Source organism: Phyllopteryx taeniolatus, chromosome 10, assembly GCF_024500385.1.
Source record: "Phyllopteryx taeniolatus isolate TA_2022b chromosome 10, UOR_Ptae_1.2, whole genome shotgun sequence".
Lineage (NCBI taxonomy): Eukaryota > Metazoa > Chordata > Actinopteri > Syngnathiformes > Syngnathidae > Phyllopteryx > Phyllopteryx taeniolatus.
The window spans coordinates 26481036-26507037 of NC_084511.1; the positions used below are offsets into that span (position 1 = coordinate 26481036).

Here is a 26002-nt window from a genome sequence, read left to right on the forward strand (position 1 = left end):
TTGAATGAATTAAAGTCATTGAATTTAATTCTGTACAACTAGCATGATTTTAGAAAAATATATATTTTTAAATAAATACATTTTTTTTTTGCAAGTCTCTATGAATTGCAAAATGTGAGAAAAATATTTCCTTTCATAAACGTTCTATTTAAAAGTAGTCCACATATTATTTTCTATTTAATTATCATTGAAAGGAAAAGAAATGCAGTTATTTGTTTTTGAATGGCCAAATGTTGAATACATTCTTTTATTATTTGTAAAATGTATTTTCCGCAAGACTTTTGAATTGTATTTAATGTGTGGCTATAGAAGAGAGGTAACATGCAAATAAATGATGGTCACCCTAGCTATAGCTGAGGCTATATCATAGTATATTCTGTATATGGGCTTCTAGTGGCTACTGCAACGTACTCACATCCATTACATACATAAAACAGTGTCTGGCAAGTGACTCCACTAAAAAGAGAGACAGCAGTAATGGGGAGAATGGTTAGACCTCGTCAGAAAAATGTCAAAAACAGGCAACATTTTCGTCAAGAAAACATCCTAGTGTAACGTCTGTGCTGCTGATCCCATTGAGGGGCACAGAGAGTCATTAAATGGCTACAATACAGGATATTCAGCAATATAACATACAGTCATCATTCATATACACGTGGAAACCCAAGCAGTGCCGCCATGAAGGTGCAGGAATAAACACTTTGTTGGGCGGCTATCCAATTGTTTCCACAAAGGAAAAGTCCATTAAATGTTTAAATAAAGAGGAGAGCACTGCAAGGGTTTGATCATTCTTAAAACACATTTCATCTATAGACTTTTCAAATATCAACAGGATAAATAAATAAATAATCATCATTCAAGTGTTGAAAAAAAGAGCATAAGCAGAATGCATAATAGGAACATAGAAAAGGACAAAAGCTTTGACAGACACACAGATCAGATATTAGAGCCTATTTGAAATAGGATTAGCGAGATTATAGTTGGAGAGATCAATGGGAATGGGTTGAATACAGGTCAATTAAAGCCTGGATAAAAACGGTTAAATTCAGTATGAATTGCCAAAATTGGAATACATATTTTTCAAGATATGTCATAATAATAATATTTTTTTTTACAATTTGATTTCTTCAATCTGTATGAATAGCTACAATTTTAAATATTTTAAATAATAAAAATTATAACATAGAACATATTTTTCATAGCAAATTTTGATTTTCAATCTTTACAAATAGTTTTAAAAATTCTAGAAATATCATATACAATGTATTCCATTCCATTCCTAAATATTTGAAAAGCTATCGTAGAAAATGTGGCTATTTTTCAGATTTCAACCTGTATAAATATATATAAAGCTATACAAATCTGAATTGAGAATTCCATTTTGTTATTGTCTATCAGTATGTCTAAATAGCAAATTGTAGGAATTTAGTATTATTTAATTTATAGAAAATGTAATATTATGAATACTAAAATTAAAAATGAATACATAGAAACAAACAAATCTAAATTGTTAACATAGCATATGTATTCCATTAATAATAAAACTTTTTAATACAGTTTTTATAATATGGGCAATTTATCAATTTTCCATCTGTATCAATAGCTTTAACAATATTTGAGCAATTTCTCAAGTTTTGCTTTTTAAAGAGCTATTTCTGCAGTACCCCATTAGTAATGACAAAAAGAAATCGATTTTTTTGCAATTTATCGACTTACAATAAATTGCAATGGGGATTTGAGTGCGGGTAGGGGGCATTACCTTATCTCCTAATACAAACCAGAGACACATAAGCAAAGCTACATCAGGGTAGGTGGGATACTATAACAACATTGGACACATTGTTATACTATTCCACCCACCTTAATGAGGATCCTTTGGGCGTGGCGATCCCGTAGCCTTTGGAGTCCAGGTTGCCTCCCACCTTCATGGTGTCGCAGGGCTTGCGCTGCTCGATGTACTCGTTCATGGTGGACTCCAGCAAGTAGGCGTACTTCCCCTTGGACTTGCGGACCCTCAGAACCCCCTCAGCTGTTTTTTTCACAAACACGGAGGGCTCTGCACTCCGCATGTACGTCCACATTTTGTCAAAGAGGGCAATTTTAGAACGCTGTGTGGGGGGGTGGAAGAGGATGTACGTTAGGAAATGAATGGTAGAATCTTCACTCACCAACTAGTACATCAAAAACAACGGATTTCGACCAAAACATATAAATATACTAAATACATCATCAATTTACCATCGCTTACCCTAAAGAACTCTTTAGTGGAGCCTGAGTCTAGCGTGCCATATGCAATCTCGGTCTGCTTGGCAAGGTCCTCGGCGCTCTCAATGGGCGACACCATCCTCTCAACAGTGAGGAAAGCAGCCAGGTTGGCCGTGTAGGACGAGATGATGATGAGCGTGAAGAACCACCACACGCCGCCCACGATGCGCCCGGACAGAGACCTGTCGCCCAAACGCAATCGCTCGGTCTTTCAGTAAGACAAAAGACGGGATAAAAAGCTCCAATTTTTGGGGATGTCGGAATCATTCATTTCATGAGACTGTAGTTCATTTTACAACCAACTAATTATACATGCAGTCGGAGGACCTACAGGCTTAGGAGAGCCCACAAAATAACCTCATCTGGTTTCCATTGGTGTACAAAGACCAAGCCCTGCCTCAAATAGCGAAAGAAACGCTAATAATTGATGCACCTTGGCCTCATTTATTTTTATGATGACCTATATTCATAGTTTAGACCGCAAATACTAATTATGATGCCTCTCATTCAAGTAGGCTTCATCAGTTCATCCAGAAGGCTGGGTAGTACAGTACAAGCCACGGCTAACTGATCACCTCTGCTCGGCTAAGAGGTGAAACGTCTTGTAAGACAACCAGAACAGTCCAGTCGTGATCTAATTATTGACCTGAGAATCACAGAATAATCATGAAAACGTTTTCTTTTTTGCCAATGATGTGTGTGAATGCTCTTCAGCAATCCCACCATTAGACGGTAGCTACCTTGGCGAAATGTCGCAGCCTTGTCGCATGAACGCCCCCAGGGAGAACCACAGGCTGTTGAATATGCCAAACTCGTTGGTGGACTCGTTGGTCTGGATCTGGCCGTCCTCGTACTCCTCGGTGTGCCACTCGTACGGGCTGAAGCGGCTGACCAGGAAGAGCACCACGCTGACGCCAATGTAGGCGAACACGATGCACATCCAGATCTCGTAGGCCAGCGGGTCCAGGAAGGAGAAGACACCGGGTTTGGACTTCTGGGGCTTCTTGATCATGATGGAGATCCCCAGAGACATGAAGGGCTTGGAGAAGTCGATCACCTCCTCTCGGACCAGGGTGATGGTCAGCGGAGCCACGGCGATGTCGGCTTTCTGAAAAACAACCGAGGGAATTACAATCGATCCTACCTATTTTTTCCAGTACTTACGCAATAAAAGAGGCAACTCACCCCATACACTAGCTCGCCGACCATCCCATTCCAGATCTTGGTCTCAGCATCCCTGGCTCCGTACCTGCCGTCTCCGACGATTTTCAGCTGGTATTTGAAGCCACAGTGTTTAGCGATCTCGGCGGCCAGATCCACGCAGTAGCCCTCGTACCGGTCGTTGTCCTCAAATAGATCTGCGTTCTTTTTCAGCATGACGTAAGGAGCTTCCTGAAGGATGCCCATGACAACAATATGCCATTTAGCGAGGGAAGAAGCTTTCAAGAGGGTTGTCCATTGTGCTCAGACAATGGAACCTTGAATTTCAAAATGACCCAAAATGTGTACAATATTGTTATTGTTGCAATACCAAGCAACAACCTGCGGTGCCCTCTTGCGAACCAGACCACAATTGTTATGTGCACCCCTGTCAAGAAAGGTTTTATAATGGCAACTTTTCGGATTCAGGGGGGAATTCATTCAAATGTATGTGAAAGTCCAGCAAATTCAAGGTGCCACTGTATTATTGCCGACCCGCGGGTGTTACAAATCAAGATGAATGATAAAGGAGCAGCATTTACATTGTCTTTCCGTATTAACGTTACCTGGTGCCTGGGGAACCAAAGGACAAACATTCAGCCAACGAATTAAAGCAGCCAGAGCGACCATAAATCAAAGTGTTCTTCTCGATAACTTACTAAGATGGTGGTGACAATGACCGTTTTGTTTTCCATCCCCGTCGAGTCATTGGCAAAGACGTCGGATTTGGTGACAGCCATTTTGTCAACTTCGTTCCAGTAGCCGATCTGTCGGGCATGAATAAGTAATGAGCGCCAGTCGGAATAAGACACACGTCGTTAATCTTGAGCTATTCCACCCCGCCGAGGGGGAGCGTTTTACCTTTACGGGGCCGTTGTTTTTCAGTTCCATTATGTTGACTGAGTAGTTGACCCGCTTGCCGTGTTGGTCGAACTGAATATTCCCCGTCAGGCCCTCTACGCGCACCTATGGCAACAATGCGTCTTTTAAATTCAAAGACGGTGCAGGTAAGGAGCGTATTGGGCATTTTGGAAGAAGAAGTGACAATTCGGGGCCTCAAAGTGGAATTGATTACCCGACACAGTGGTGGTGTTGGACCTCTGCCATGCATTAAAAAAAAAACAATAGTGTCCCCGCGACTTGTTGGGATGGCTGATGGAGAATTTCTTCTTAATATCCCTTTATGTTCCCAAAAGAGAAGTCTGTGAAAAATACTTTTTTTTTTTTTTTTTTCATCCTTTTCCTTTTAATGACCCCTAAGTGATAATCCGAAATGACTCAATCGAGAAGGCTTTCCCAAACTTGTACGCTAATCTTTCTTCGGTTTAATCAAGTGAGTGTTTACATGTGTAAGAACAACATCAATCATTTCCGTGCGACACTCGCCGCCTTGTTGTCGTTCACGGCCCTCATCAAGGCGGGTAAATCTACCGTTGCCGTGGCAACCTTCTAAGCCATCACGAGACGAGCTACGTCTTACCTGCTTCAGCGCTCGCTCGATCTCAACTCCCTGAGCCCAGGGAACGGCGGGGTTGGCCAGGCAGTCGCCGTTATTGGCCCGCCGGGTGAAGTCAATGCGTTGCTTGTGCAGGTACCGGAAGGCCTCGGTCATCACCTGAACCGCGTCGTACGTCAACGCCGACGTGTACTAGGTAACGGTAGACATAGAGGAAGGAGCATTAGTTGGGATAATCTAGGCAAGTAACCTGAACAGATTTAAGGTTGAGGTCTTATGATGTTTAGAACCTGGACTCTGGGGTGCGTTGTTACTAGACTTTACACAGATTTTATCAGCCTTATCGGTATCGGCCGATAATTACCATTTTATGATGATCGGTTGATCGGCTTGAATGTCATAATTCGCCGATCCGATCAATGACCGTAAAAGACATTTACTCTGTGTCGCCATCGTGCACAGTATATTTGAATCCCAAAGCCAGTTTATTTTTAGCCTTGTCGCGTGTCTTTTGGCGTAGTCTTGTAAATATCAGACGGCCAATAAAGTTATTTAAAAAAAAAAAAAAAAAAAACATGTCGGTGATGTGGAACAGTCTGAGACAGACTACTGCCACCAAATCTTGTATTCCGATACCACCGCATCTCGTTTTTTGTCATAAAAAGTGGAAACATTAAAATTACTGTATTTACTTCCTGCCATCTAATAGAAGACCATTCATTTGTTCTGTCTGTCACTATGCCTCACTGGCAGAAATAGAGGAACAAAGATACATTATTTATTGTAAATATAATTTTGGGAGAAATTAAGTACACAAGTATATACAGTAAATGAACAGGTCATTTAAATAGACACATTTCTCCACCATGTGATCGGATCGGTGATCGGTTATCGTTTTTTTAAAAATCGCTGATCGGCCCCAAAATCCTGATCGTGTCAAGCCTAATTGTTACTTACGGCAATTAGAAGTCATGTTTGCGGTTAACTACTCACCTACTTGTCTTTTTTTGTGTTCGTTCTGAAATGCCAAAAGAGGCCACCTAAATAGGAAAGTAGTACAGTAATTTGGTGTCAAGGAAGTATGCTGAAGTGATACATCGGGACTGAGAGACAAGCGTTCTATGGAGCCAGTTTTAGCCTGGGTTGTTAGTGGAACTTACGGAGAGTCTTTGTGAGTCTTCAAAATTAGTTTGAAATTATATTAAACATAGATTGTGGTATATTTATGATTTCAACTATTAATATAGATCAGTTATTCTCTTAAGTGTGGTATGCATACCACGAGTTGCTCCCTCTTGTGGTATGCAAAAGAATCACTAAATTAATAAATGTACAAATATTAAATATACAACTCAAAAATATGCAAGTACAAACAATCAAGTATGTTTTATTTTTGTAATTTCCTATATTTAGGGAGTGTTGACGTTCAAACTGAAACAGTTAAACAGTCGGTTAGAGTTCACTTTTTCATTTCATTCATTTTTATTTTATCTTTAAGACCTGTTTGTTTTATGTTTTTTTAAAATTATATTATATTATTATTATTATATTATATACCGTTTATGTGCAATCCATTTTAAAAGAATCATTATTTAAGTACAGTTTATTTTCCTATGCATCTCAATAAAATAGAATACTGTAGAAGAGTTTATTGTATTGCAATTCCAAAAATGAAACTCATAAATTATACAGTTTCATTCAACACAAGAAAATAATTTGCAAAAGGCCAATTCCAACCACATTTCCATATTCAAATCTTTTTGCCTGTTTCTTATGTAACATTCTAATTTCTTGGAGATGGTCAAAAGTGGGTTTTTGTTAGCTGTAAGTAAAAATCATCAAAATAATAACAAATAAAATCATGAAATAGTTTACTCTGTTAATGAATCTATATATCAGTTTTTGAATTGAGCTCCAGAAATACATGACGTTTTCTAATTCTAATTTCGATACACCTGCATTTAAGCATAGGGTGGATGTTTAAACTGTGGCTTACTATCATATTAAATATACTTTTTACGAATAGTATTTCTGCCTCATTTTTGCTACTGCGTTTGAATGTTTCTCATTATTGTGGTACTCTTTGATGTGGTACTCGGTGTGAAAGGTTTGACTACCATTGATAAACTGTAGGCAATTACAAAGATTTTAAGATATATTTTTATCCGATTATAATAAAGCCTGGAAACTTTCCAATCCAAATTTCTGTTGAAAAACACTATACAACAACATGAAATGCAATATTTTAGATTGTATTCATGTATTAAAACTCATTTATTACAAAAAGCTAAATACTGTCATGATTTGTTTTTGTTCTCTTGGTTTTGATGACATTTAATTGGATTTATGTTGGGTCAAGTTTTCCTTTGTCCCATGTTCATGTCATTTGGTTTGGTTGCTCGTTTGGTTTTCATTGCCACCTGTTCTCGTCAGCCCGTTTAACCAATCAGCCCCCTCCAGGCACTCGTGTCTTGTCCAGGTGTGCCTCGTTGTCTGGTCAATTTGTTTGTATTTAGTTCCCGGGGTTTGTTCAGTCTGTCTCGGATCGGTCACTTTTCTAATTTTTGTCATGTTTCCTGTCGTGGTGAGTGTTTTGTTTCCTTGTGTTTCTTTGTTACTTTTAATCAGGATTTTCTGGGGCGGTGACTTTGTTAATACATTTTTTTTTTTAGCATTTTCCACCTTCCTTGTTTGGCTTTTTTTGTTTTGGAAAAGAAAGCCTTTTGTTGCGATGCATCCTGCCTTGCCAGTCCTCCTCTTTTTTTCACCATCACCACAAAATCCTGACAAATCCAGAATAAGGATATCTTCTGAATGAGCTTGACCACCTCGCAAAGCGCCATTGTAGTTGGACGCTACAATACTTAACAAATGTATGAAACCACCTGCCCCCTGTCGTTCCCTACCCAGCGTTATGAAGTGCTTGAACAGGAAGGAGGAATTTCAAACTGGATTCAGTAGAACAACACGGATCATTAACATTTGCAAGCCCACAAGGCCGGACGTTGCTTCATGAAAGATGGTCTCTCGTGGTGTTCTTGGACAAACTTGGTTAATAATGCACATAGCGCACATAGTGTACATGTCTGAAGCACTCTGGTACAAGAGAACATGAAGCGCAACGCTCACCCTGATCTTGCTGTCTGCTCCGGGATACTCTTTCTCCTCCAGGGCCTCCCATCTCTGGTCAAACTTGGACACCAGCGGGTCGTCGAAATCCACGATCTGGAAGCCCGACACGTTGGCGCCCCCGTACTGGATTTTGGAGAGGTCACCGTCGACAAAACCCTGAAAGCACAAAATAGTTGTGGTTAATTTTGCTGTCTTACGGTACAGAAGCCTGAAATGTTGTTTAACTCTTACCAGATTGGCTATGATGTAATGGTAGCCTTTAACATGCCTGCCAATGGTGATGACCTACAAAATTATTAGATTCAAAATGTGAGCACACTGGGGAAAAAAATAATAACACAGACTTGACAACTGCTCCTGTTACTCGACCGAGTACAGAATCCTTATGCCTGTAGATTCGCATCCTGAATACAAGCTGAATAATGTTAAGGAATACACGTTTGTCGGCATTCTGATCATTTTTGGTCCTTTTGCAGTACTGTAATTGTCTCTTGAAATTCAAGATAAAACAATAACCACATTAGGTGATTAAATGAAATTGTACTTTTTTTTTAAAATCAGTACATTGATTTCAGGTATTGTGTTCTCTTCAGGGAGTTAATTTAATTATGTAGGAAATAATGTCTACTAGGGCTGGATGATTAATCGCTAAAATCAGTTATGGGTCCGTCTGGATTTTTCGAACGAATTTTTGGGGGTCAGCATCTGTAGTTTCAACTTCTTTCATTTTCAAACAAAGAGGAGCTTGTTGACAAAAGCCTAGTCAGCGTTGCCAACTTTGCGACTTTTCAGACCCCTCGAGCCATAAATTGAAATGGTTTCAATTGTTGATTTTATTAAAGATTGCGTTTACGTGATGAACATGATTTGACAAAAGGGATTTTTTTTTCTTCCCAAGTGAGAGAAGTACTTATTTTTACATTATCTGGGGAAATACAGTGTGTGTGTGTGTGTATATATATATATGTGTATATATATATATATATATTTGAATGCTTTCTGTGGAAGTTGATTCTAGTTAATGCTTGGGGGGGGAGAACTTACAGGAATAAACTGTTTCAAAGCTTGTTTTGTATAAGGTGAAATAAAGCAAATCCCTCAAGTGGAAAAAATAGAAAACTAAACTTGGACACACTGCATAATGTAATCGTTTCAAAGCGGAAATGAGTGAAATCAGAAATTGGGAGAGAGAGCTCGTTCCATTGGAATTTGCGTGTGTAAATGCCCAAATTTAGGAGGACATCCCTTTTGAATTCCTTCCAAACGCTAACTGCGCGTCACACGAGCTAGCGTAGCTGACGCTCGCGGCCTTTATCGCTGCATTGACAACCTGTGGTGTTGACTGTAACGACAGAGGCGGAAAGAGATATCCAAAGCGATTTTCCCTTATCGACAGCAGCAGCAACGGGGGTGGAAAAAAAGGAAGGGAAATAGATCGGCTTTGTCGCGTTTGAAGGCTTGACAGGCGGGACACACCTGAAGCTAATCCCGCCGCATGACTGGCGCCTCTGTTTGTCGAGGAGACTGCTCCGGGCAGATGCGAATAATGTTTTGTACCTGCCAAGCCCAGAACGTACGTCTACCCGGAGTTCCGTGACACAAGTGCGAAGATGTCGATTCCAGTTCAGAAAGCGAGAAAATGAAGTCAACGATCACGTGTGTCTACTTCCGGTTTCTTGCTAAAATGTGTTAAAAATCACCTTGAGTTCTGATTTCAAAATGAGTTAATTGATCAATTTGTTGTGTAACTATAATGTGGCCCACAACAACAATTAGCCGGACACCGCCAATCGTTCGTTGCAGTGCTCGGCCCCGCATATAGTGCTGCGTTAGTGTGTAGTACCAGAAGGGTTAAAAAAACCAAACAAAAAACCTGGTCCATGATGTCTTTGACTTTGTCCTGTTCACAGTCCAGGATCACCCTGCGCTCTTTCTTGTTCTCCAGGTCCTGGAAGAGCGAGCGGTACGCTTCGTCCTTGCGCTCATCTTTCAGGTTGCCCACGTTGATGGCCGTCACTTGCCACTTCCTTTCGGCCGCCGTGTCCAGGACCACCTGAAGCGTCGTCAGGCCTGAGACGGACGTAAAAATCATATGAAAGCACGGTGGTCTCGCTTCCCTGGCAACAAAATCTCAATTAAGGCGATATCAAACCGTAGAACAGGACAAACAAGTCAACTCTTTTGTCATGAAGGGTTATACAAATAAACCAACCTACCTACTGACCAACTAACTAACCAACAGCAATTCAAGCCCCGCCCCCTCGCTCATGCAGAAGCAAGGTCTTTATTTTGGAAATAAACTCAATAATGTGGCAGACTGCCATTTTTGGTTGATTGCCGATTGGGTGCCATCTTCAAGCTCGATTCAAAAATCAAAACTTTACTCGGGGTAAAACTACAACAAACTGTATTTCTGCTTGAATTAGTTTATGAGCTGTCAGCTGCGATATTACTAATCGACAGATCCAATGAAATCGAGTGTGCAAAACGTCCATAACGGATCTGATTAACGAGTCTTTGAGTGCAGTGGCGCGGCCAAATGTGCTCCTCCACTCTTTATATCACCATCTTGTTTGGCCTTTTATTCCCCCCCCCCCCCGCTCAAAACACATTCCCGGCCCGGACGAGACGTTTTAATTACGCCTCTTGATCAATGTGACGTTCCCCGCGAGTTTAAAACGTTTCAGGGCTGAATCTCACCCGTATCGATCCCCGGCTTGCGCTTTAATAAAAAAAGGCTGGTGTATGTGATCCTGGCGTGACGGCGGTGGGGGGAAATATCGATCAATTTCATTTTTTTTTATGGCGCGGGGAAAATGGGAGGCTCGCAGTTGTATATGAACGATTTATACGTGTCATAATTACAACGACGACACGATGTTCTGGCTGATCCGTGAGCTAAGAACAGGTCATTGCGATTTCAGAGAATCATGTCGTTGATATTTAGACTTGGTGAAGCAGCATGCGGCTCATCGCCCAAGGCGAACCCCTGATATAAAGCGAAAATACCTGTACAATGTGTGGCCATAGTTTTAAAAAACAAATTGCCCTAAATCAGCTACAAAACATCTTAAGACAGTACGTTTGTTGTTGACCGCCGTAATGATACACATGCTGCTTCGGCAAGCCTAAACACATTACCCCATGATCCCCAGTCGCAGAATGTTCTGGCAAACCTCCATTGCGAACTTCTATACTATGCACAGTGTACATGTGTGTCGACATGGAGTAGTTGCGCACGTTGTGTGTACGAGGCCCGGCGAGTGCACACAGTGAGTTCATCACGTGAATAATGCACTTGTATGAAGAGAGTCCATTGATTTGTGAGTGGTTGCTTGTCGGCTTAGCGATGATTTAGTGCAGTGCTGCTTTTTCCTCCATTTCATTCCACACTAAACATCACACACACACACACACCCTCTATGCATCTTCATGCTGTACCCTTCCCCCCATCTCTCCTGTTCACACTCTCCTCCCATTCAGCAGCACAACTCAGCGCCTGTCCCCGAATAAAAAAAAAACCAAAACGCTAATCCACCCCACAAAAATCCTCCTTAAAACATGCCGCATGAAACCTGCTGCTGTACTGTACGAGTGCGACGGGCACCGAGGGGGACCGCAGTGCATATATTTCGCCATCGCACGGCTGTCTAATTAGGTCAGTGTGATCTTTTCGTTCCCATGGCAACCGATGTGTGGCAAAAGGAAGGGATGGAAGGAAGGAGGAGAGCGCTGGAAGTGACTGAGCAGGTCGCTAAGTGATGCGAAGATGTGTGTGTGTGTGTGTTTTGGGGGTGGGGGGGGGGGGGGGGGGGCGTGTTTGACGGATGTGAGGGATTCGTCACCAAGTTAGGATGACTTCTTTTCACTTTATGCGTTTATATGAGAAGTACACTACATTAGGTACACCTGCCCAATCAAATGGGTTCCATGACAAAAAACTAAATCTGCCTGGACAAAGACATGAATGCCTGGTTTCGAGTTCTGCCCACACATAAGGATGTAAATCTCAATTTAGTGTCATCCGACTGTCTAGTCTATGTTGTTCAAATGTAATAGCAACAGGACATAATCCCGAGGACTGGTTTGTCTTTGAAGAACCTTTGGATATAGCAGAAATGATCCTAAAATGGCAGTTGCAAACCCAAATTGGATGTATTTGGGCATGGCTTCTGAAGACTTTTTGGGTGGGTCTACCACACATGCCTACCAAATTCTACCATCCGACCAAATGTTACTAAGTGATGCTGGATTTTCTTTAAAATGACCGAAATAAGCCCAAAAATGGCCAATCAAACCAAGTTGGCAAACTTCCCATGTTTTTGACTTATTTTTGTGGGTCTACTCATGACAGACACGCCTACCAAATTTCATGGTTCTAAGTGAAACTGTTTTTTAGGGAGTTGAATTTTCTTTGAAGGACCCCCAGAAAATGACCAAAATGACCCAGAAAATGGCCGCTTTCAACAAAAATGGAAGACTTCCTGTGTGTTTTTGGGCATGACTTTTGTTGTGGGTCTACTACTCATGATAGACACGCCTACCGAATTTCATGTTGCGAAGTAAACCAGAACTTTCCCAAGTGCAAAGAAATCTCAGCATTATTATTTGCATTATTGTTATGATTAGAAGCGTGGAGGTCCGCAGCTGCAGGGCCCATCACCTCCACTGCATGTCAGAAGTACCCCACACTTCCACTTGATGTTATGTAAAACACACACACACACACGATAAACATGAGTCGCAGCTGATTGTATGTGACAAGCCCTCTTTCATTAAATGCACCTGGGGGGGGGGGGGGGGGGGGCGTCCTAATACACAACAACATGGGGGTGGGGGGGACATAAACGCAGAAGACTTGCGGACGTTTTCGGCTCTATGAGGACAAAATCAGCAACTCACAAGTTCCAAATAACACCTTGGAGCAATCTTGGAATGTACTGGAATAGACTGAAAATGAGCATTTCAACATTAGATTCAAGTTGAGTACTATTTCCAGATGCATGTAATAAAAAAAAAAAATTACATTTATTTATATTGATTTTATGTTTATTGCATATATATATATATATAAAGACATGTAAGTAAAAACGTTTTTATTTTATGTTATTTTGTTTTTATACATTTTTTGTTATATATTTATGTTAATATATGTAGTGTTGATTCATCTTATGCCAAAATACACACCAATTCAATTCATATTCACAATTATTAATGTCTTTGAAATATGAGTATTTTTTTATTTTTAGTGATTCTCGCTATATTTTTCATTTTACATATGATTATTTTCGTATTAGTTTGCATTCATTCCTCATGACAGAAGAAACGATACATAAATATGATATAATAAATGTATTAAAGTACAATTGAAAAATACGTAATATTCTGTTATTTATTATATAGTATTATTTTAAATAAAATATTTTAAATTATTTTCTTATTGGAAATAAATTATTTTGCATTTATATTTTCATTTCATTATATTGTATAAATTGTTTTATGTACTTATACTGTACTTTAGACTGCATATATTTCTTACTTTTACTTAATTATCTATTATTTTTATTATGCTGTATAGCTTATATAGTATTTTCATTTTTCAGATTTTTCATTTTTATTCCTGTCTTTTTTTTTTTTCAAAACAAAACGTTCATTATTATTATTACAGTTTGACCGAAATTATAATAATAATGTCCTGCACCGTCTTTTGTGGGGCCCCCACCAGCGTCACTGTTTTTTCACAGCGGTTCGGCTGGCCGGCCTTGTCCACTCCAATGCCAACCGAGCCGAAGTCCAACAAGCACTTTCAAAAGAGAGAAATAGCGCGTGAACGGCGCGTCGCCTGACCTCGATCGCTGTCGTACAGGTAGGCGAACTTGTCCCACTTGTAGTACTCGATGAGGCTGAGCAGCGGGCCCTTGATGTCGGGCCTCATCTGGATGATGAACTGCTGGGTGCCGTCCAGCGGGAAACTGGGCGTGATGAAGGACACGTGCAGCGTACCGCAGAACGACGCGATGGTGTTGACCGACTTTTTGTCGTAGAATCCGAAAATGGCGTAGACGCCCCTGGAGAACTGCGAGCAGACTGGAACGGGGAGAGAGAGAGGGGGAAAAAACCAAGCGTTAATGTTTGTTGTTTTTTTACATCCTTTAGCGCGCTTCGGGGATGCGCCTTGCTCAGTGTGTCTTCTCGCTGATTAATAGATTTCTGTCTTTTAGCTGCACCAGGGGAGCGCTTGTACTAAAGAGAGCATATGCCGGAGAAAGTCGCTCAAAGCCAACACGACAACCTGCTTGTCTTATTCGTAGGAAACTGCAACATTGCTAGTTTGGCCTCTTTTTTAGGAAAGTGCAACCACAATAATGTGTCTTCTTCAGGAAGCCAGGATTTGAACCCTCGACCTCTGACGCAGACGTGCTAACCAGTCAGTCACCGTGCAGCCATTTTCACAAAATTCTACAAAAAAAAGCAGTCTTTTTTTTTTTTTTTTCATGTATGTTTACAAAAATTTAAGTAGGTCATTCTACAAAAAAAAGCACAATCTTGTTTTAATCTTACAAGAATTTAATATAATAATTCTACAAGAAAAAAACCCAAAAAATAATTTGACATAACTTTACAGGTAGTTTAACATTGTCGGAAATTCTACCAAAAAAAAAGCATTGCTTTTTAAATCTTACAATAAGTTAATGTGAATTTGTATCTTCACAAAAACTAAGTAGAAAATTCTACAAAAAAAAGCACAATCCTTTTTTTTAATCTTACAAGAATTTGATGTGAATTTGTATTTTCACACACACAAAAATTGCATTTTCTACACATAAATTGCATAACCTTTATATATTCAAGAACTTACAAGAAAATTGTACAAAAGATTGCCCACTAATCTCCCATGATGCTCATGTTATTTTTGTATTATTATTTTTGTCCATATTAGCGGTCTACGAGCCCTTCGTGTCTCGACTAGCATACCGTCGCTTTGGGAGCAAAATATCTAGCGTGTCGGATATCTGCATTTGCATTCACATGATTTGCGCGACATCCTCCAGTCTGTTGACTTTGCAAAATCGCCCCCGCTTTATAATTTACGAGCCGTGGCCCGGCGCGTACGCCGACGTGGCTTTTCCCGACATCTAGCATTCATTATGCGCGGAGCGAGGGAAAGGCGGTCGTCGTCGCTGTAGCTTTTGTCGCAGTAAACGCACAGAAAAGCTTCTCCCGCCGACCCGAGGTCGCGGGCCGTTTCTCAAGCGTTTTACTCCTGGGTCAGCAGATTAGCGTGTCGTTCGTGCAGGACGTATTGATCGCACGTAACTTCATCAGGTTTATTGACCGCGCTGGAGTGTAATTCATGTAATGAGGCATTTCTTCTAGCGCAAAATCATGGGATTGGCTTACGGACACGGGCAGCAAGCCTGCTAAAAAGCTAACCTGATAGCTGTCCAATCAAAAGCATATATTGGCAATTTTTCGTGGGCTATTGCTTTAAAAAAAAAAATGTAGACCAAGCTTTGTGTTCTTACAAAAGGTAGTAAGTTCGAGAAAAAACTATCAGCACGATCGTAGTATTTATTTGTATAAAAAAAGTACAAAGTAGGAAATTGCACCCAAAAAATTTGTGTGAACACATTTAGTGAGAAATTGTGCACAATCTTTGCATATCATATGAAATTGTACAGTAAAGGCACACAACCTTGTTATTCCTGCAAAATTGAGGAGGAAATTGGAAAGAAGACATAATAAGATCCAGTGCGATCTTGACATTTTTTTGGGGAAGAAACTAACATTCACGAAAATGTCGTTGAAGACTGCACACAAATGTATTTTTTTCTCACACAAATATAGTATGAAATTGAAAAAAATTACCACAGTCTTTGTGTTCTTTTTTTTTTTTTTAAAAAAGGTAGGAAATTCCACAAAAACAGGTTTAGTAGTACGAATTTAGTATGACTTTGTACTAAGATGAAACAATATTCCTGTTTCACATGAATTTTGAATTAAATTGTACAAAAAAGTGCACAAGCCTTATTTTCATGCATGAATTTAAGAAATTGTATTAAGAAATTGTCACCACCTTTGTATAGCATACGACTGTACAAAAAGCAAAAGTACAATGTTTTTGTTTAACCAAGATTTCTGTCTGAAATTTTTACAGAACGTTTGCACGATTGACTATCACGAGCATCACATAGCAAAGATCCTTTTCCGGACAAAATCCTACAAAATGTCTTTCTTCACTCTCTTGTGGCCCAAAAAGTTCACAAGCTGTATTATTTTTCCTTTTTTTTTTCCGGGGGTGGGTGGGAGAAACAAGTCAATCTGGAGCAATAAAGAAGTTGGGGACGCTTAATCGTTCGCCGGCAGAAAGAGTGAAGGATTGTGGGAAAAGCCATTAGGCCTTGGTCACATGTGACTGCCTCTCAATGACTCCTACACACAAATCCCCCCTCACACACTCATAACAACTAAATGACAATTATTTCTCAAAAATGTTTTTCTGTTCTGGTCGCTACACTGAGAATCTACTGCATAATTTATGTAAAATACGATAGCTATAATTACAACGACAAAAGAAAATAGCACACTCGGTCCTTTTGAGAATTCCATGTGAAATTGTTCACAAGGGTCACCACATTTTATTATCACAAAAATGTCGTGGGAAATCTACAAACGAGCACAATCATTGCGTTCTCACAAAAAGTGAGTATGAAATTACAAAAAAAAAAAAAAAAAAGTGTAGCACGAGCTTTGTGTTCTTACAACAATTTAGTAGGAAATTATACACTTTGTGCAAACTAAAAAAAAAAAAAGATGCTTTTTTTAAAATATATATCATAATTTAGTCAGCTAAACTGCATTCTCACTATATTTAGTAGGAAATACCCCCCCCCCCAAAAAAAAATATACCACAATATTTCTTCTTAAAACAATTTTGTGTGAATTTGTCCAAAAGAGTCAGCACAATTGTTTTCTCACGAAGATTGAGTTGGAAATTCAACAAATATAACAGTTTTTGGGACATTAAGCTTTTTGTCACATGTGAAGGACTTGCTTTTAAGTAATAAATGATTACAATTATTTCTTAAATGCATGTACAAATATTGTTCCTGTTCTGGTCATGACACGGAAAGAGTGTAGATCTACACTCTTTGAGGGAAGTATTCCGCTTGTTCTATATACATTTGTACATCTTGGACGGATGGACACAGCGCGCGCGCTCTCACCTCGCGAGGGCCAAGGTGAACGGCATGAAATTAATTTAGCCGTCCCAATTAACTGACCCGCTTTTCGCTGGTGTGCCACCGCAGTGCCTCGTCGTCTCCCTTTTACACGCCGTTGTTTATGCTGATGAAAGATTTCATTTGCAGAAATTATCGTGCAACATTCACCTTCACCTCACCCCGACACGCCTTGCAAGAATTCAGTAAGAAATCCGACTTCAACAAAAAAAAAAAATGCCGTTCTCCCAAGACTTCAGTTGGAATGAAATGACTCAATAATTAGTTTTACTCATTTGTATCGTTGGCACAGGAATTGAGCGGGAGATTTTACATGGGGGGGGGGGGGGGGGGGGGGGAATTTCCAAGAGAAATTTAGTAGGAAATGGTACTAAAATTTTACGCAGTATTTTGTTCTCACAAGGGTTTAGTGGAAAATTGTAAAAAAAAAAATAGTACGATATTTGTGTTCGCAAAGAAATTGAGTAGGAAGTTCTTAACATAATAATAATAATAATAATAATAGCAGTCTTTACAAGCTCAGAGGAATTTAGTGGGGATTAGCACAAAAAAAAATAGCGCAATCTGTATTTTTGTGTTCTCACACATGCTTAATAGGAAATTATACAAAAATGGAAAAATCTTTAATTCTCAGAGAAATGCAGTAGCAAATTGTCCAAAATATATTTTTACTCATCGCCGTCTCACCCAAAACTATTTTGCAAAGTGTACGAAAATATGACCACCTTCTTTCTGTTCTCAAGAGCGTTTGAGTAGAAAATGCTACTCGTGATCAACTTGGAATTTTGTTCTCTCAAAAGAATTTTGTCAATATCTTGATATTCTTCATGCCTCTATTAACTTCACCGCAGTTGACTTTTCCTTCGAAGCCGGTTGCAGATTGCGTTTGCATAAATTACAACATCCACCTTCACATGCCTCGCCTCACTCTGGAATTCCATGACAAGACACTTAAATGTGTCCTCTGCTGTTAAACCCTTCTCTATATGGATTGGAGCAGCTCTCGTTACCATGGCGCCAACCCCCGCGCAAAGGACACTTGAATGAATCAACCTCATTTAGCTTGTGTGGATGGATTCCTAATAGAAGACAAACTGACCCTGAGCAGTCCTAAAATGATGAATCAGCACCCGCGCGTACGTCAGTGACACAGTCGTCATCAGCGGCGTTAACAGATTTGACTGTTGGCCCGTTCAGGTACCATGTTACCATGGTGACAAGGCCCAGGGACTTTCTTTTAAAAATTGAAATATGGAATTGAAGTAAGACCAGGCACCACATGGACTATTGTGTCACTTGATAAGAGTGGCTGCAAATCCTTTTTTTTGGGAACTATTATGTCAAGCAAAAAAAATGAGGATAAAATTGTACAATTACAATTAAGTTGTACTTTTACAAAACAAAACAAGTGTATAATGTAATTCGTCTTTACATTATAAAGTTTTTTTTGGTAATATTACAACATAATTCATGTGGTTATTTCTTGTGACATTATGACTTTATTTTATACAATTATCAGAATATTCCGACGTTATTCACGCAAAATTAGGACTTTTTAAAAATAAAAATTGACGATTATGACAGTATTCACGTAAACTTCGGACATTTTTCTCATAACATTACGATGATATTCAATTAAAATTGAGGGTTTTTTCTCATAAAAATAGTGACTATTCGAGTATCTCGTAATATTAACACAGTATTGACTTAAAGGTTATGACACTTTCTCGTAAAATTACATAAAAACGTGTAAAATAAGTCTTTTCTTCTAACATTCTGGCTAGTCACGTAAAACCATTTTTCTTTTAACATTTCAACATTATTGCCGTATTGAGTATTATCTCATAATGACATAAAAGGACTTTTCTCTTAACATTATGAAACTGTTCACGTAAATGTATTTATTTTCATAAAATTAGGTACAGCTCCCAATATTTTGACACTATTCATGTAAATACGATATTTACTCGTTTTTTCATATAATAGTACATTATTCACGTAAAATGAAACATTTATCTCTTGCAAAATTATTATTTTCCTCGTAATAATATTTTTTTCATCGAATTTACCTTCTTCTTTGTAGAATATTTTTCTCATTTCTCTTTTTTTACATAAAAAAAACATCTTTCCCCATGTTATGACAACATTGATGTAATATTTAAAATAAATACTGTCAAAATTGATTTTATTAATGCATAAAGTTTGTTGGTGAGGGGTTCAGATGAAATGGCCACTTCTACCACAATTATAAAAAAAAAAAAAAAAAACGTATTCTAATATTTTTATAATTCTCAATTATGACTGCATTCTGGTTGTTGGATATCTTTTTTTTTTTTACCCTCTTGTAATGCTTTATGATCTATTCCAGGTTGTCCATCCTACGTATACAATGAGGCACCGCAGTAACTGGGACGTTAGTATACGTTGCCGTGGCGACTGCGGGCTATCTTAAAAAGGACGACGACTTGTGGGAAATGTGACTTGACTTTTTTCCCCCCCCCATCCTCCTTTGAGGCGTCCTTCCGGCAGCTGCTCTCGACAAGAACACTGCAGCTCAGTTCTTGTCAACTTCTATCACCAGGCCGCCTCCTCCTCCTCCTCCTCTTCCTCGCCATCTCTCTCTCTCTCTCTCTCTCTCTCTATCTTGCTATCTCATCGCTCTCCTTTTTGTGCACTGACCTGTTTCCTGGAGGCGTTCTGACGGCCCGCGACGAAGCCTTCGCCAGCGACTTCGTGGGGACAGAGTAGCGCCCCCTAGTGTACCGTGCCTTTCTTTTGATGCTTCCTGTGGCCTTCTTTAGCTTTTGAAGTAGGCAGCGGTGGGGGAGGAGGAGGAGGAGGAGGAGGAGGAGGAGGGGGGGCTGGCACACCATGGCAACAGTCTGAACCACTCGGTCTTGCTCAAGCGAGGCAACGAGTGTCCTTCACAAGCACGCTTGGAGATTTACAACATGCACTTTTTTCTCCTAACATTACAACATTAGTCACGTAAAACTGTTTTTCTTTTTAACTTTTTATAACGTATTAGTTTTCTCGTCAAATTATGTTTTTTTTCTCGTAAAATTGCAACCTTTCTTCGAGTAAGATTACACCAGTATTCACATAAAATAGTTTTTTCCCCCCTCTTGTTAAAGTATTACTTTTTTTTTAAAAATCATGTTAGATTTTCTCATAGTTGACTTAGTTTCTTTTTCTAGTAATATTGCACCAGTACTCAAGGAAAAGTTTTTTTTTTCCATTATTAAATTATGACTTTTTAAATCATATTAGTTATTCTCATAAAAAAGTTATTACTTGTTGTTATTATTTTATTACTTAATTTTTTTGTCAGTTGTGACATTTTTCCAGAAATATTACAACAGTGTTAATGTCAAATTGTGGTTTTTCTCTTGTAAATGTATCACTTTTCACAAATTATAGTTATCTCTTGTAAAATTGGGAATATCTATTAATTCTTAATATTACAACATTATTCATGCAAAAAGAGTTTATCCTCAAAATTTGCAACATTTTGCAATATATTGTTGTCGTTCATGGGAAAATTTAGTTTTCGTCTGAAAAATCTCATTTTTTGTGTTACAGTTGTAACAATATTACAATTTTATCAAAGCAAAATTACAAGTGCCTTTCTTTTAAAATGTAGACATTTCTTCTTGTAATATTACGATTTTATTTCCGCAAAATTATACAATTTGTCTTGTAAAATTATGAATGTATTTGGAATATTACAACACTATTAATGAAAAATTAAGAGAGACTTTTCTTGTAATACGTCATTATTCACTTAAAATATTCTGTTCCTATTACAAAATTGTACATGTAAAATTATGATTTTAAATGTCGCATAGGTTTTTATTTGCAACATACAGTTGTGCTGTCCTTCCTTTAATATAACATTATTCATGTCCAATTGTGAGTTTCTTCTCAATTTTTTTCTTGTACAATTGTGACACATTGTTTTTCAACATTAGTCATGTAAAATCACCAGTTTCTTCCCTTGTGAAGTTCCAACTTTATCTAGTAATATTATGACATTATTTTTGTGAAATGACCTTTTTTTTTTTTCTCCACAAGCTGGTGACTTTTGTTCTCATAATATTAGAACGGTAACATCAAACATCAAACTGCAACTTCATTCCTTGTAAGACTCCCAGAACTGGAAGAGAAAATCAGATATTGAGCTCTACAAGCTTAATCACTAACGCAGGTATGAAATGTTTTTTTAATTTATATATATATATATCCCAGCTGACTTTCCGGCGAGGGGCGGGGTACAGCCTGGACTGGTTGCCAACCAATCGCAGAGCACAAATAGACAAACAGCTATTCGTACTCGCGCTCACACCTAAGGTCAATTTAGTCTTTAGATGCGCTAAGCAGTCGGCCACGATGCCGTCAGATGTTGTTCCGGCACCTCGAAATAAACATCGGGAAATCGACGTGTTGTGCGTCCGTACACGACGATGCGCCGCACCGAACCGTACAAAGAGTATCGATCTCGGGACCTATACGTGAATCGCAGCGCCTTCCTGTCATAAAAACACAACGTACGCTCCGTGACCTTTTGCGGAAATACCAGAGCGGACTCGGTGTGTCCTAATGATCTCGCAAACAAACGCAAAAGTTCCGTCGCGCATGTGAAGAAGCCGGTTGCCATGGCAGCGGGAGTGGTTTGACTCCGCTTCTTTCTATTTAACAGGAACTACTCTTTTCAGATACTGCAGTGTATTTCATCTTACAGCTTGATAATGCCTCATTCAAATATTCATTACTATGAGTTTAATTACTGACACTGTGAAGATGTTTTTTTGTTTTTTTTTTTGCTAATCATTTAAAGGGTGCCTTGACTTACCAGTTTAATTCCGTCCATGAACACACGCTTAACTCAAAACACTCAAATCACCGTTCCCCATTGAAATGAATGGAAACATGATTAATGTGTTCCAGCCCCCATTAAACACCAACAATTTTTTTGAAATATATCACTTTACAGTATTATACTTTATAAAAAAAAAACTACATTAATAACATATTTAAATAGACATATTTAAATAGTTTGTGCATCATGATTTCATGCGTTAAATAAATGTGTGCCTCCTTTTGGTGTGTGCACCTGGGCCACCAGGGGCAGTATGATACACGGTGGACGGTCATGACCCCTCAGTAACCTGCATTTATATAATTGTTATTGCTGCATTGTTTGTGTACAAATAACCGTTGTCCTAAAGGGTCATTACCCCACAACATTGATACTAGTTTTGTTAGCCTGTCTATGGCGATTTGCATCGTGTGTTAGCATTCAGCTAGGAGACTGTCGTAAGACGAAGTTATGTGGTTGGGTTGAAAACATAATGTGTAATTCTCTTTGTTTTGCTTTTCATTAAACTTCAACTGCGAGTGGCAATGAACAGCTTAAATCTAAAACTCAATTTGTTTCTCGCAACTCAAAACAAAATAAAAAAATCGGCCAAGGACAGCTCCAATCTCGAAAAACTCGTAAATCGGGTCGCTCATTAGTTGAGGTACCACTATATCATTTTTAAAAAATGACTTGACGGGGAATAGCTGGATCTCTAGAGTGCCTGCCCACCCATCAAGTCTGAAATTAAACACCCAAGTGTTTAATTAAACACCCAACTTTACTTTTTGGCCGATTTCTGAAATGAATCGTTCTGCACTTCTGCCGCACCATCACAAATAGTGGTCCTAATTAACACAATAATCAGCCCCACACCAAATGATATGATCATCTCGGCTGGCTGAAGTTCCAGAGCGAAAGAACCACTTTTACGAGGCGGCTGAATCGCTATCATGTCAAAGCCAAAAGGTAAGCAGAGCTGTAGTGTTAGCACAAATTAACATTAGCTAACAGCGTTAGCAGTATTAGCTTCTGATAATATTGTTCAGCTCCGCTGTCTACCTGGAGTTATTTGTGTTTGACGGTACATTAATTGACAAATGTATTACAGTGGCTCGGTGATGAAATGCTGCAGCCGTCAGTGAATAAACACTTCCAATGTTCTACCAAGTGACACATATACCTCCGACTCATCTATCATGCCTATTTGACCCCTGAGCCCAGGCTTTTATACGCTCCATTTGTCCATGGCCTTCAACTCACTGTGACACATTGTTCCGACAAAAAATACATACATTACTGTGAAAATAAACGACACGTTGGATGGAGTTTACTGCAGAGTATGGTCGTAAGTATAAGTCATCAGATGCAATTAAGCTACTAATGCAGAAGAATATTCTGGGTATTATAGATTGTTTTAGACTTCTTACTATAAAACATTGATCATATCCTACGAGCTACTGTGCCTTGTACTTTCAGTCACATTGTTTACCAGGTGACCAGTCCAGGGGGTACCCCGTCTGTCGTTCTAAAGTATGACAAAATGAATGTGTAATTGCCCTGTAGTCATTTGCATTTCCAATGAGAATTGATCAAATGCTAACATTTGGTGTGCTAACATCAATCAAGAAGGCAAGGTGTGTACAAAAAAAAGGATTTTCCCGATAGTCAGGTTTCTAATCTAATAAGAATGGATGAATTGCTAACATGCTAGCAGTTCTAAAAATGTAAGCTAACATAAAGATAGCAAATTGAGTGCAAAACAATACTAAGGCAGATTGATAAATCATTTTACATTTTACTCTATTATAGTCAGGTACTACATTGATGAGTGTTTGTAATTACATTTGCCATATATTTGGGTACTATTTTTCAGTTGAATGGAACAAAAGCTAACCTGCTATCAATTGGTGTTCTAAAAATCCATGTTAACAAAGATTTGTTTTTTTGGGGTTAAAAAAAAAAAAGAAAAAAAAAGGCAAATTAATAAGGAATTAAAAGTTTGCATTATTATAGTCAGGCACTATTATGATATAAACGGCTATAACGCTAACATGCTAGCATTTAGTATTATAAAAATGTGTGTGAACACGAAGAAAGAAAGCAATGCAAGTACTGTACAAAAAAATGCTACGGCAGATTGATAAGCATTTTTACATTTTGCCTGTACCATAGTCATAAAAAAGGATGAAACACTAAAATGTCATCAGTTGGTATCGTAAAAATGTATGTTAGCTAAGAAAGATAGCAACGTGAGCATATATATATATATATCAAAAACAACAACACAATGGCAGATTGATAATGAATTTGACATTTTGTACTGATATAGCTGGGGACTATCTTGATAGGAATGGATCTAATGCTAACATCCTAACAGTTGGTGTTCTAAAAATGTACCAACAAAAGTGAACAATTATTAGATTATATGACAGCAGAAAATGTTACTTTGAACAATGTCCGAGGGGAAAATTGTGTTTGGAAACGACACAAGCCAGCAAATTGCCTGTGTATTTTGGTTGTTTTTACACAGAATTTAAACAGGGAAAATTTGAAAATGTCTCATTTCTGCATGCGCTCCATTCTTACTAGTGCAATCTCCCGCTGTTTTGAAAGCAGCAGGGGCGCTAGTGGAGCATCTGTTGAAGCTAGACGAAGGGACAATTGTTTCGGAGTCTTTCCTGAAAGGACTTCACTCAACTGTTTATGCTTTCCTTCGCTCTGTTTTCTCCGTTGTTCTTATTATTTGTCATCTGCTCGATTGTGTGACATCCACTGTTGGCCGGTACCCGTCTCCATTTGACCTCGTCCAAGAAGCTGACTTCATGATTTATGCGAGCATATTTAAGAGTTATGTCGGTGGCCTCTGAGCTGAGGGTGCGGGGGTTCAGGGTGTCGGTTTGATTGACAGCTGAGGCATCAGGGAGCAAGGGGGAAAGAAAAAAACACGCGCGCGCGCACACACACACAAAAGAACTGATTGGCTGTAAATATTCATTTTAACGTGTAATAATTTGTACTTAAACTCCTCAGGCGTTCAGAACATTCAGAGATGCACCCTTAAAAAAATCATGTATAAAAAAAGACTGACAAGAGAATATTGCTTATCTTGCTTTATTCTAACTTTTTTTTTTTTAGAATATCAACTGCTAGCATGTTAGCATTTCATAAATTTTAATTTAAAACAGTACCTGACTTAAACAGGGAAAAATGTCAAATCCTTATCAATCTGCTTTAGTGTTTTTTTTAAACAACCTCCCATTCACTCATATATGTTGCTTCACGTTCACATACATTTTTAGAATACTAACTGTTGGCATGTTAGCATTTCATCAATTTTCATTGAAAATAGTACCAGACTATAATAGGGCAAAATGTTGAATCTTTCTCAATCTGCCTTTGTGTGTGTGTTTTTTTTTTGTGCACTCCCATTGGTGTCTTGCTTTGTGTTAACATACATTTTTGAAATGCCAATGCATGTTAGCATTTCATCAATTCTCGTTAAAAATAATGCCCGACTCTTAACAGGGCAAAATGTAAAATCCTTATCAATTACCTCAGCGGGTTTTTTGGACTCACATCGCTCTGTTACTAGCATACCAACGGTTAGCATGTTAACGTTTGATCAATTCTCATTTGAAATACAAACGGAGTACTCAACTGCACGGCGTTAGCCGGCTGAAAAAAAGGTAGGAAACAAAATGTTTACCAAATAGACCATTCATTGTCTTAAGCAAAACAATCATGCATTCATTCTTATTCTTTATTTTGACCGTGTTGTCAGTAAAACAATCATTTTCAATTATTCAGGCTTCTTCTTTCTATCAGCCCTCTTGCTCTATCAGCCTT

At 38.7% G+C, this 26002-nt stretch overlaps 1 protein-coding gene across 5 annotated transcripts in view; it reads right to left on the minus strand.

Moving 5' to 3' along the window:
- gria2b (glutamate receptor, ionotropic, AMPA 2b) overlaps positions 1-26002 on the minus strand; it is a 43889-nt gene that overhangs the window by 8547 nt on the left and 9340 nt on the right. For all 5 annotated transcript variants that reach the window (XR_009790466.1, XR_009790465.1, XM_061787637.1 and 2 more), the window contains 11 exons: positions 13901-14140; positions 9927-10123; positions 8285-8338; positions 8051-8209; positions 4946-5113; positions 4327-4431; positions 4125-4232; positions 3451-3657; positions 3006-3373; positions 2249-2447; positions 1861-2108 (listed from right to left, as the gene is read on the minus strand). Coding sequence is in view for 3 of the 5 variants with exons in the window: in XM_061787637.1 (XP_061643621.1) it covers positions 1861-2108; positions 2249-2447; positions 3006-3373; positions 3451-3657; positions 4125-4232; positions 4327-4431; positions 4946-5113; positions 8051-8209; positions 8285-8338; positions 9927-10123; positions 13901-14140 (2053 nt within the window). In the remaining 2 variants the exon portion in view is untranslated. The remainder of the gene's footprint in view (positions 1-1860; positions 2109-2248; positions 2448-3005; positions 3374-3450; positions 3658-4124; positions 4233-4326; positions 4432-4945; positions 5114-8050; positions 8210-8284; positions 8339-9926; positions 10124-13900; positions 14141-26002) is intronic.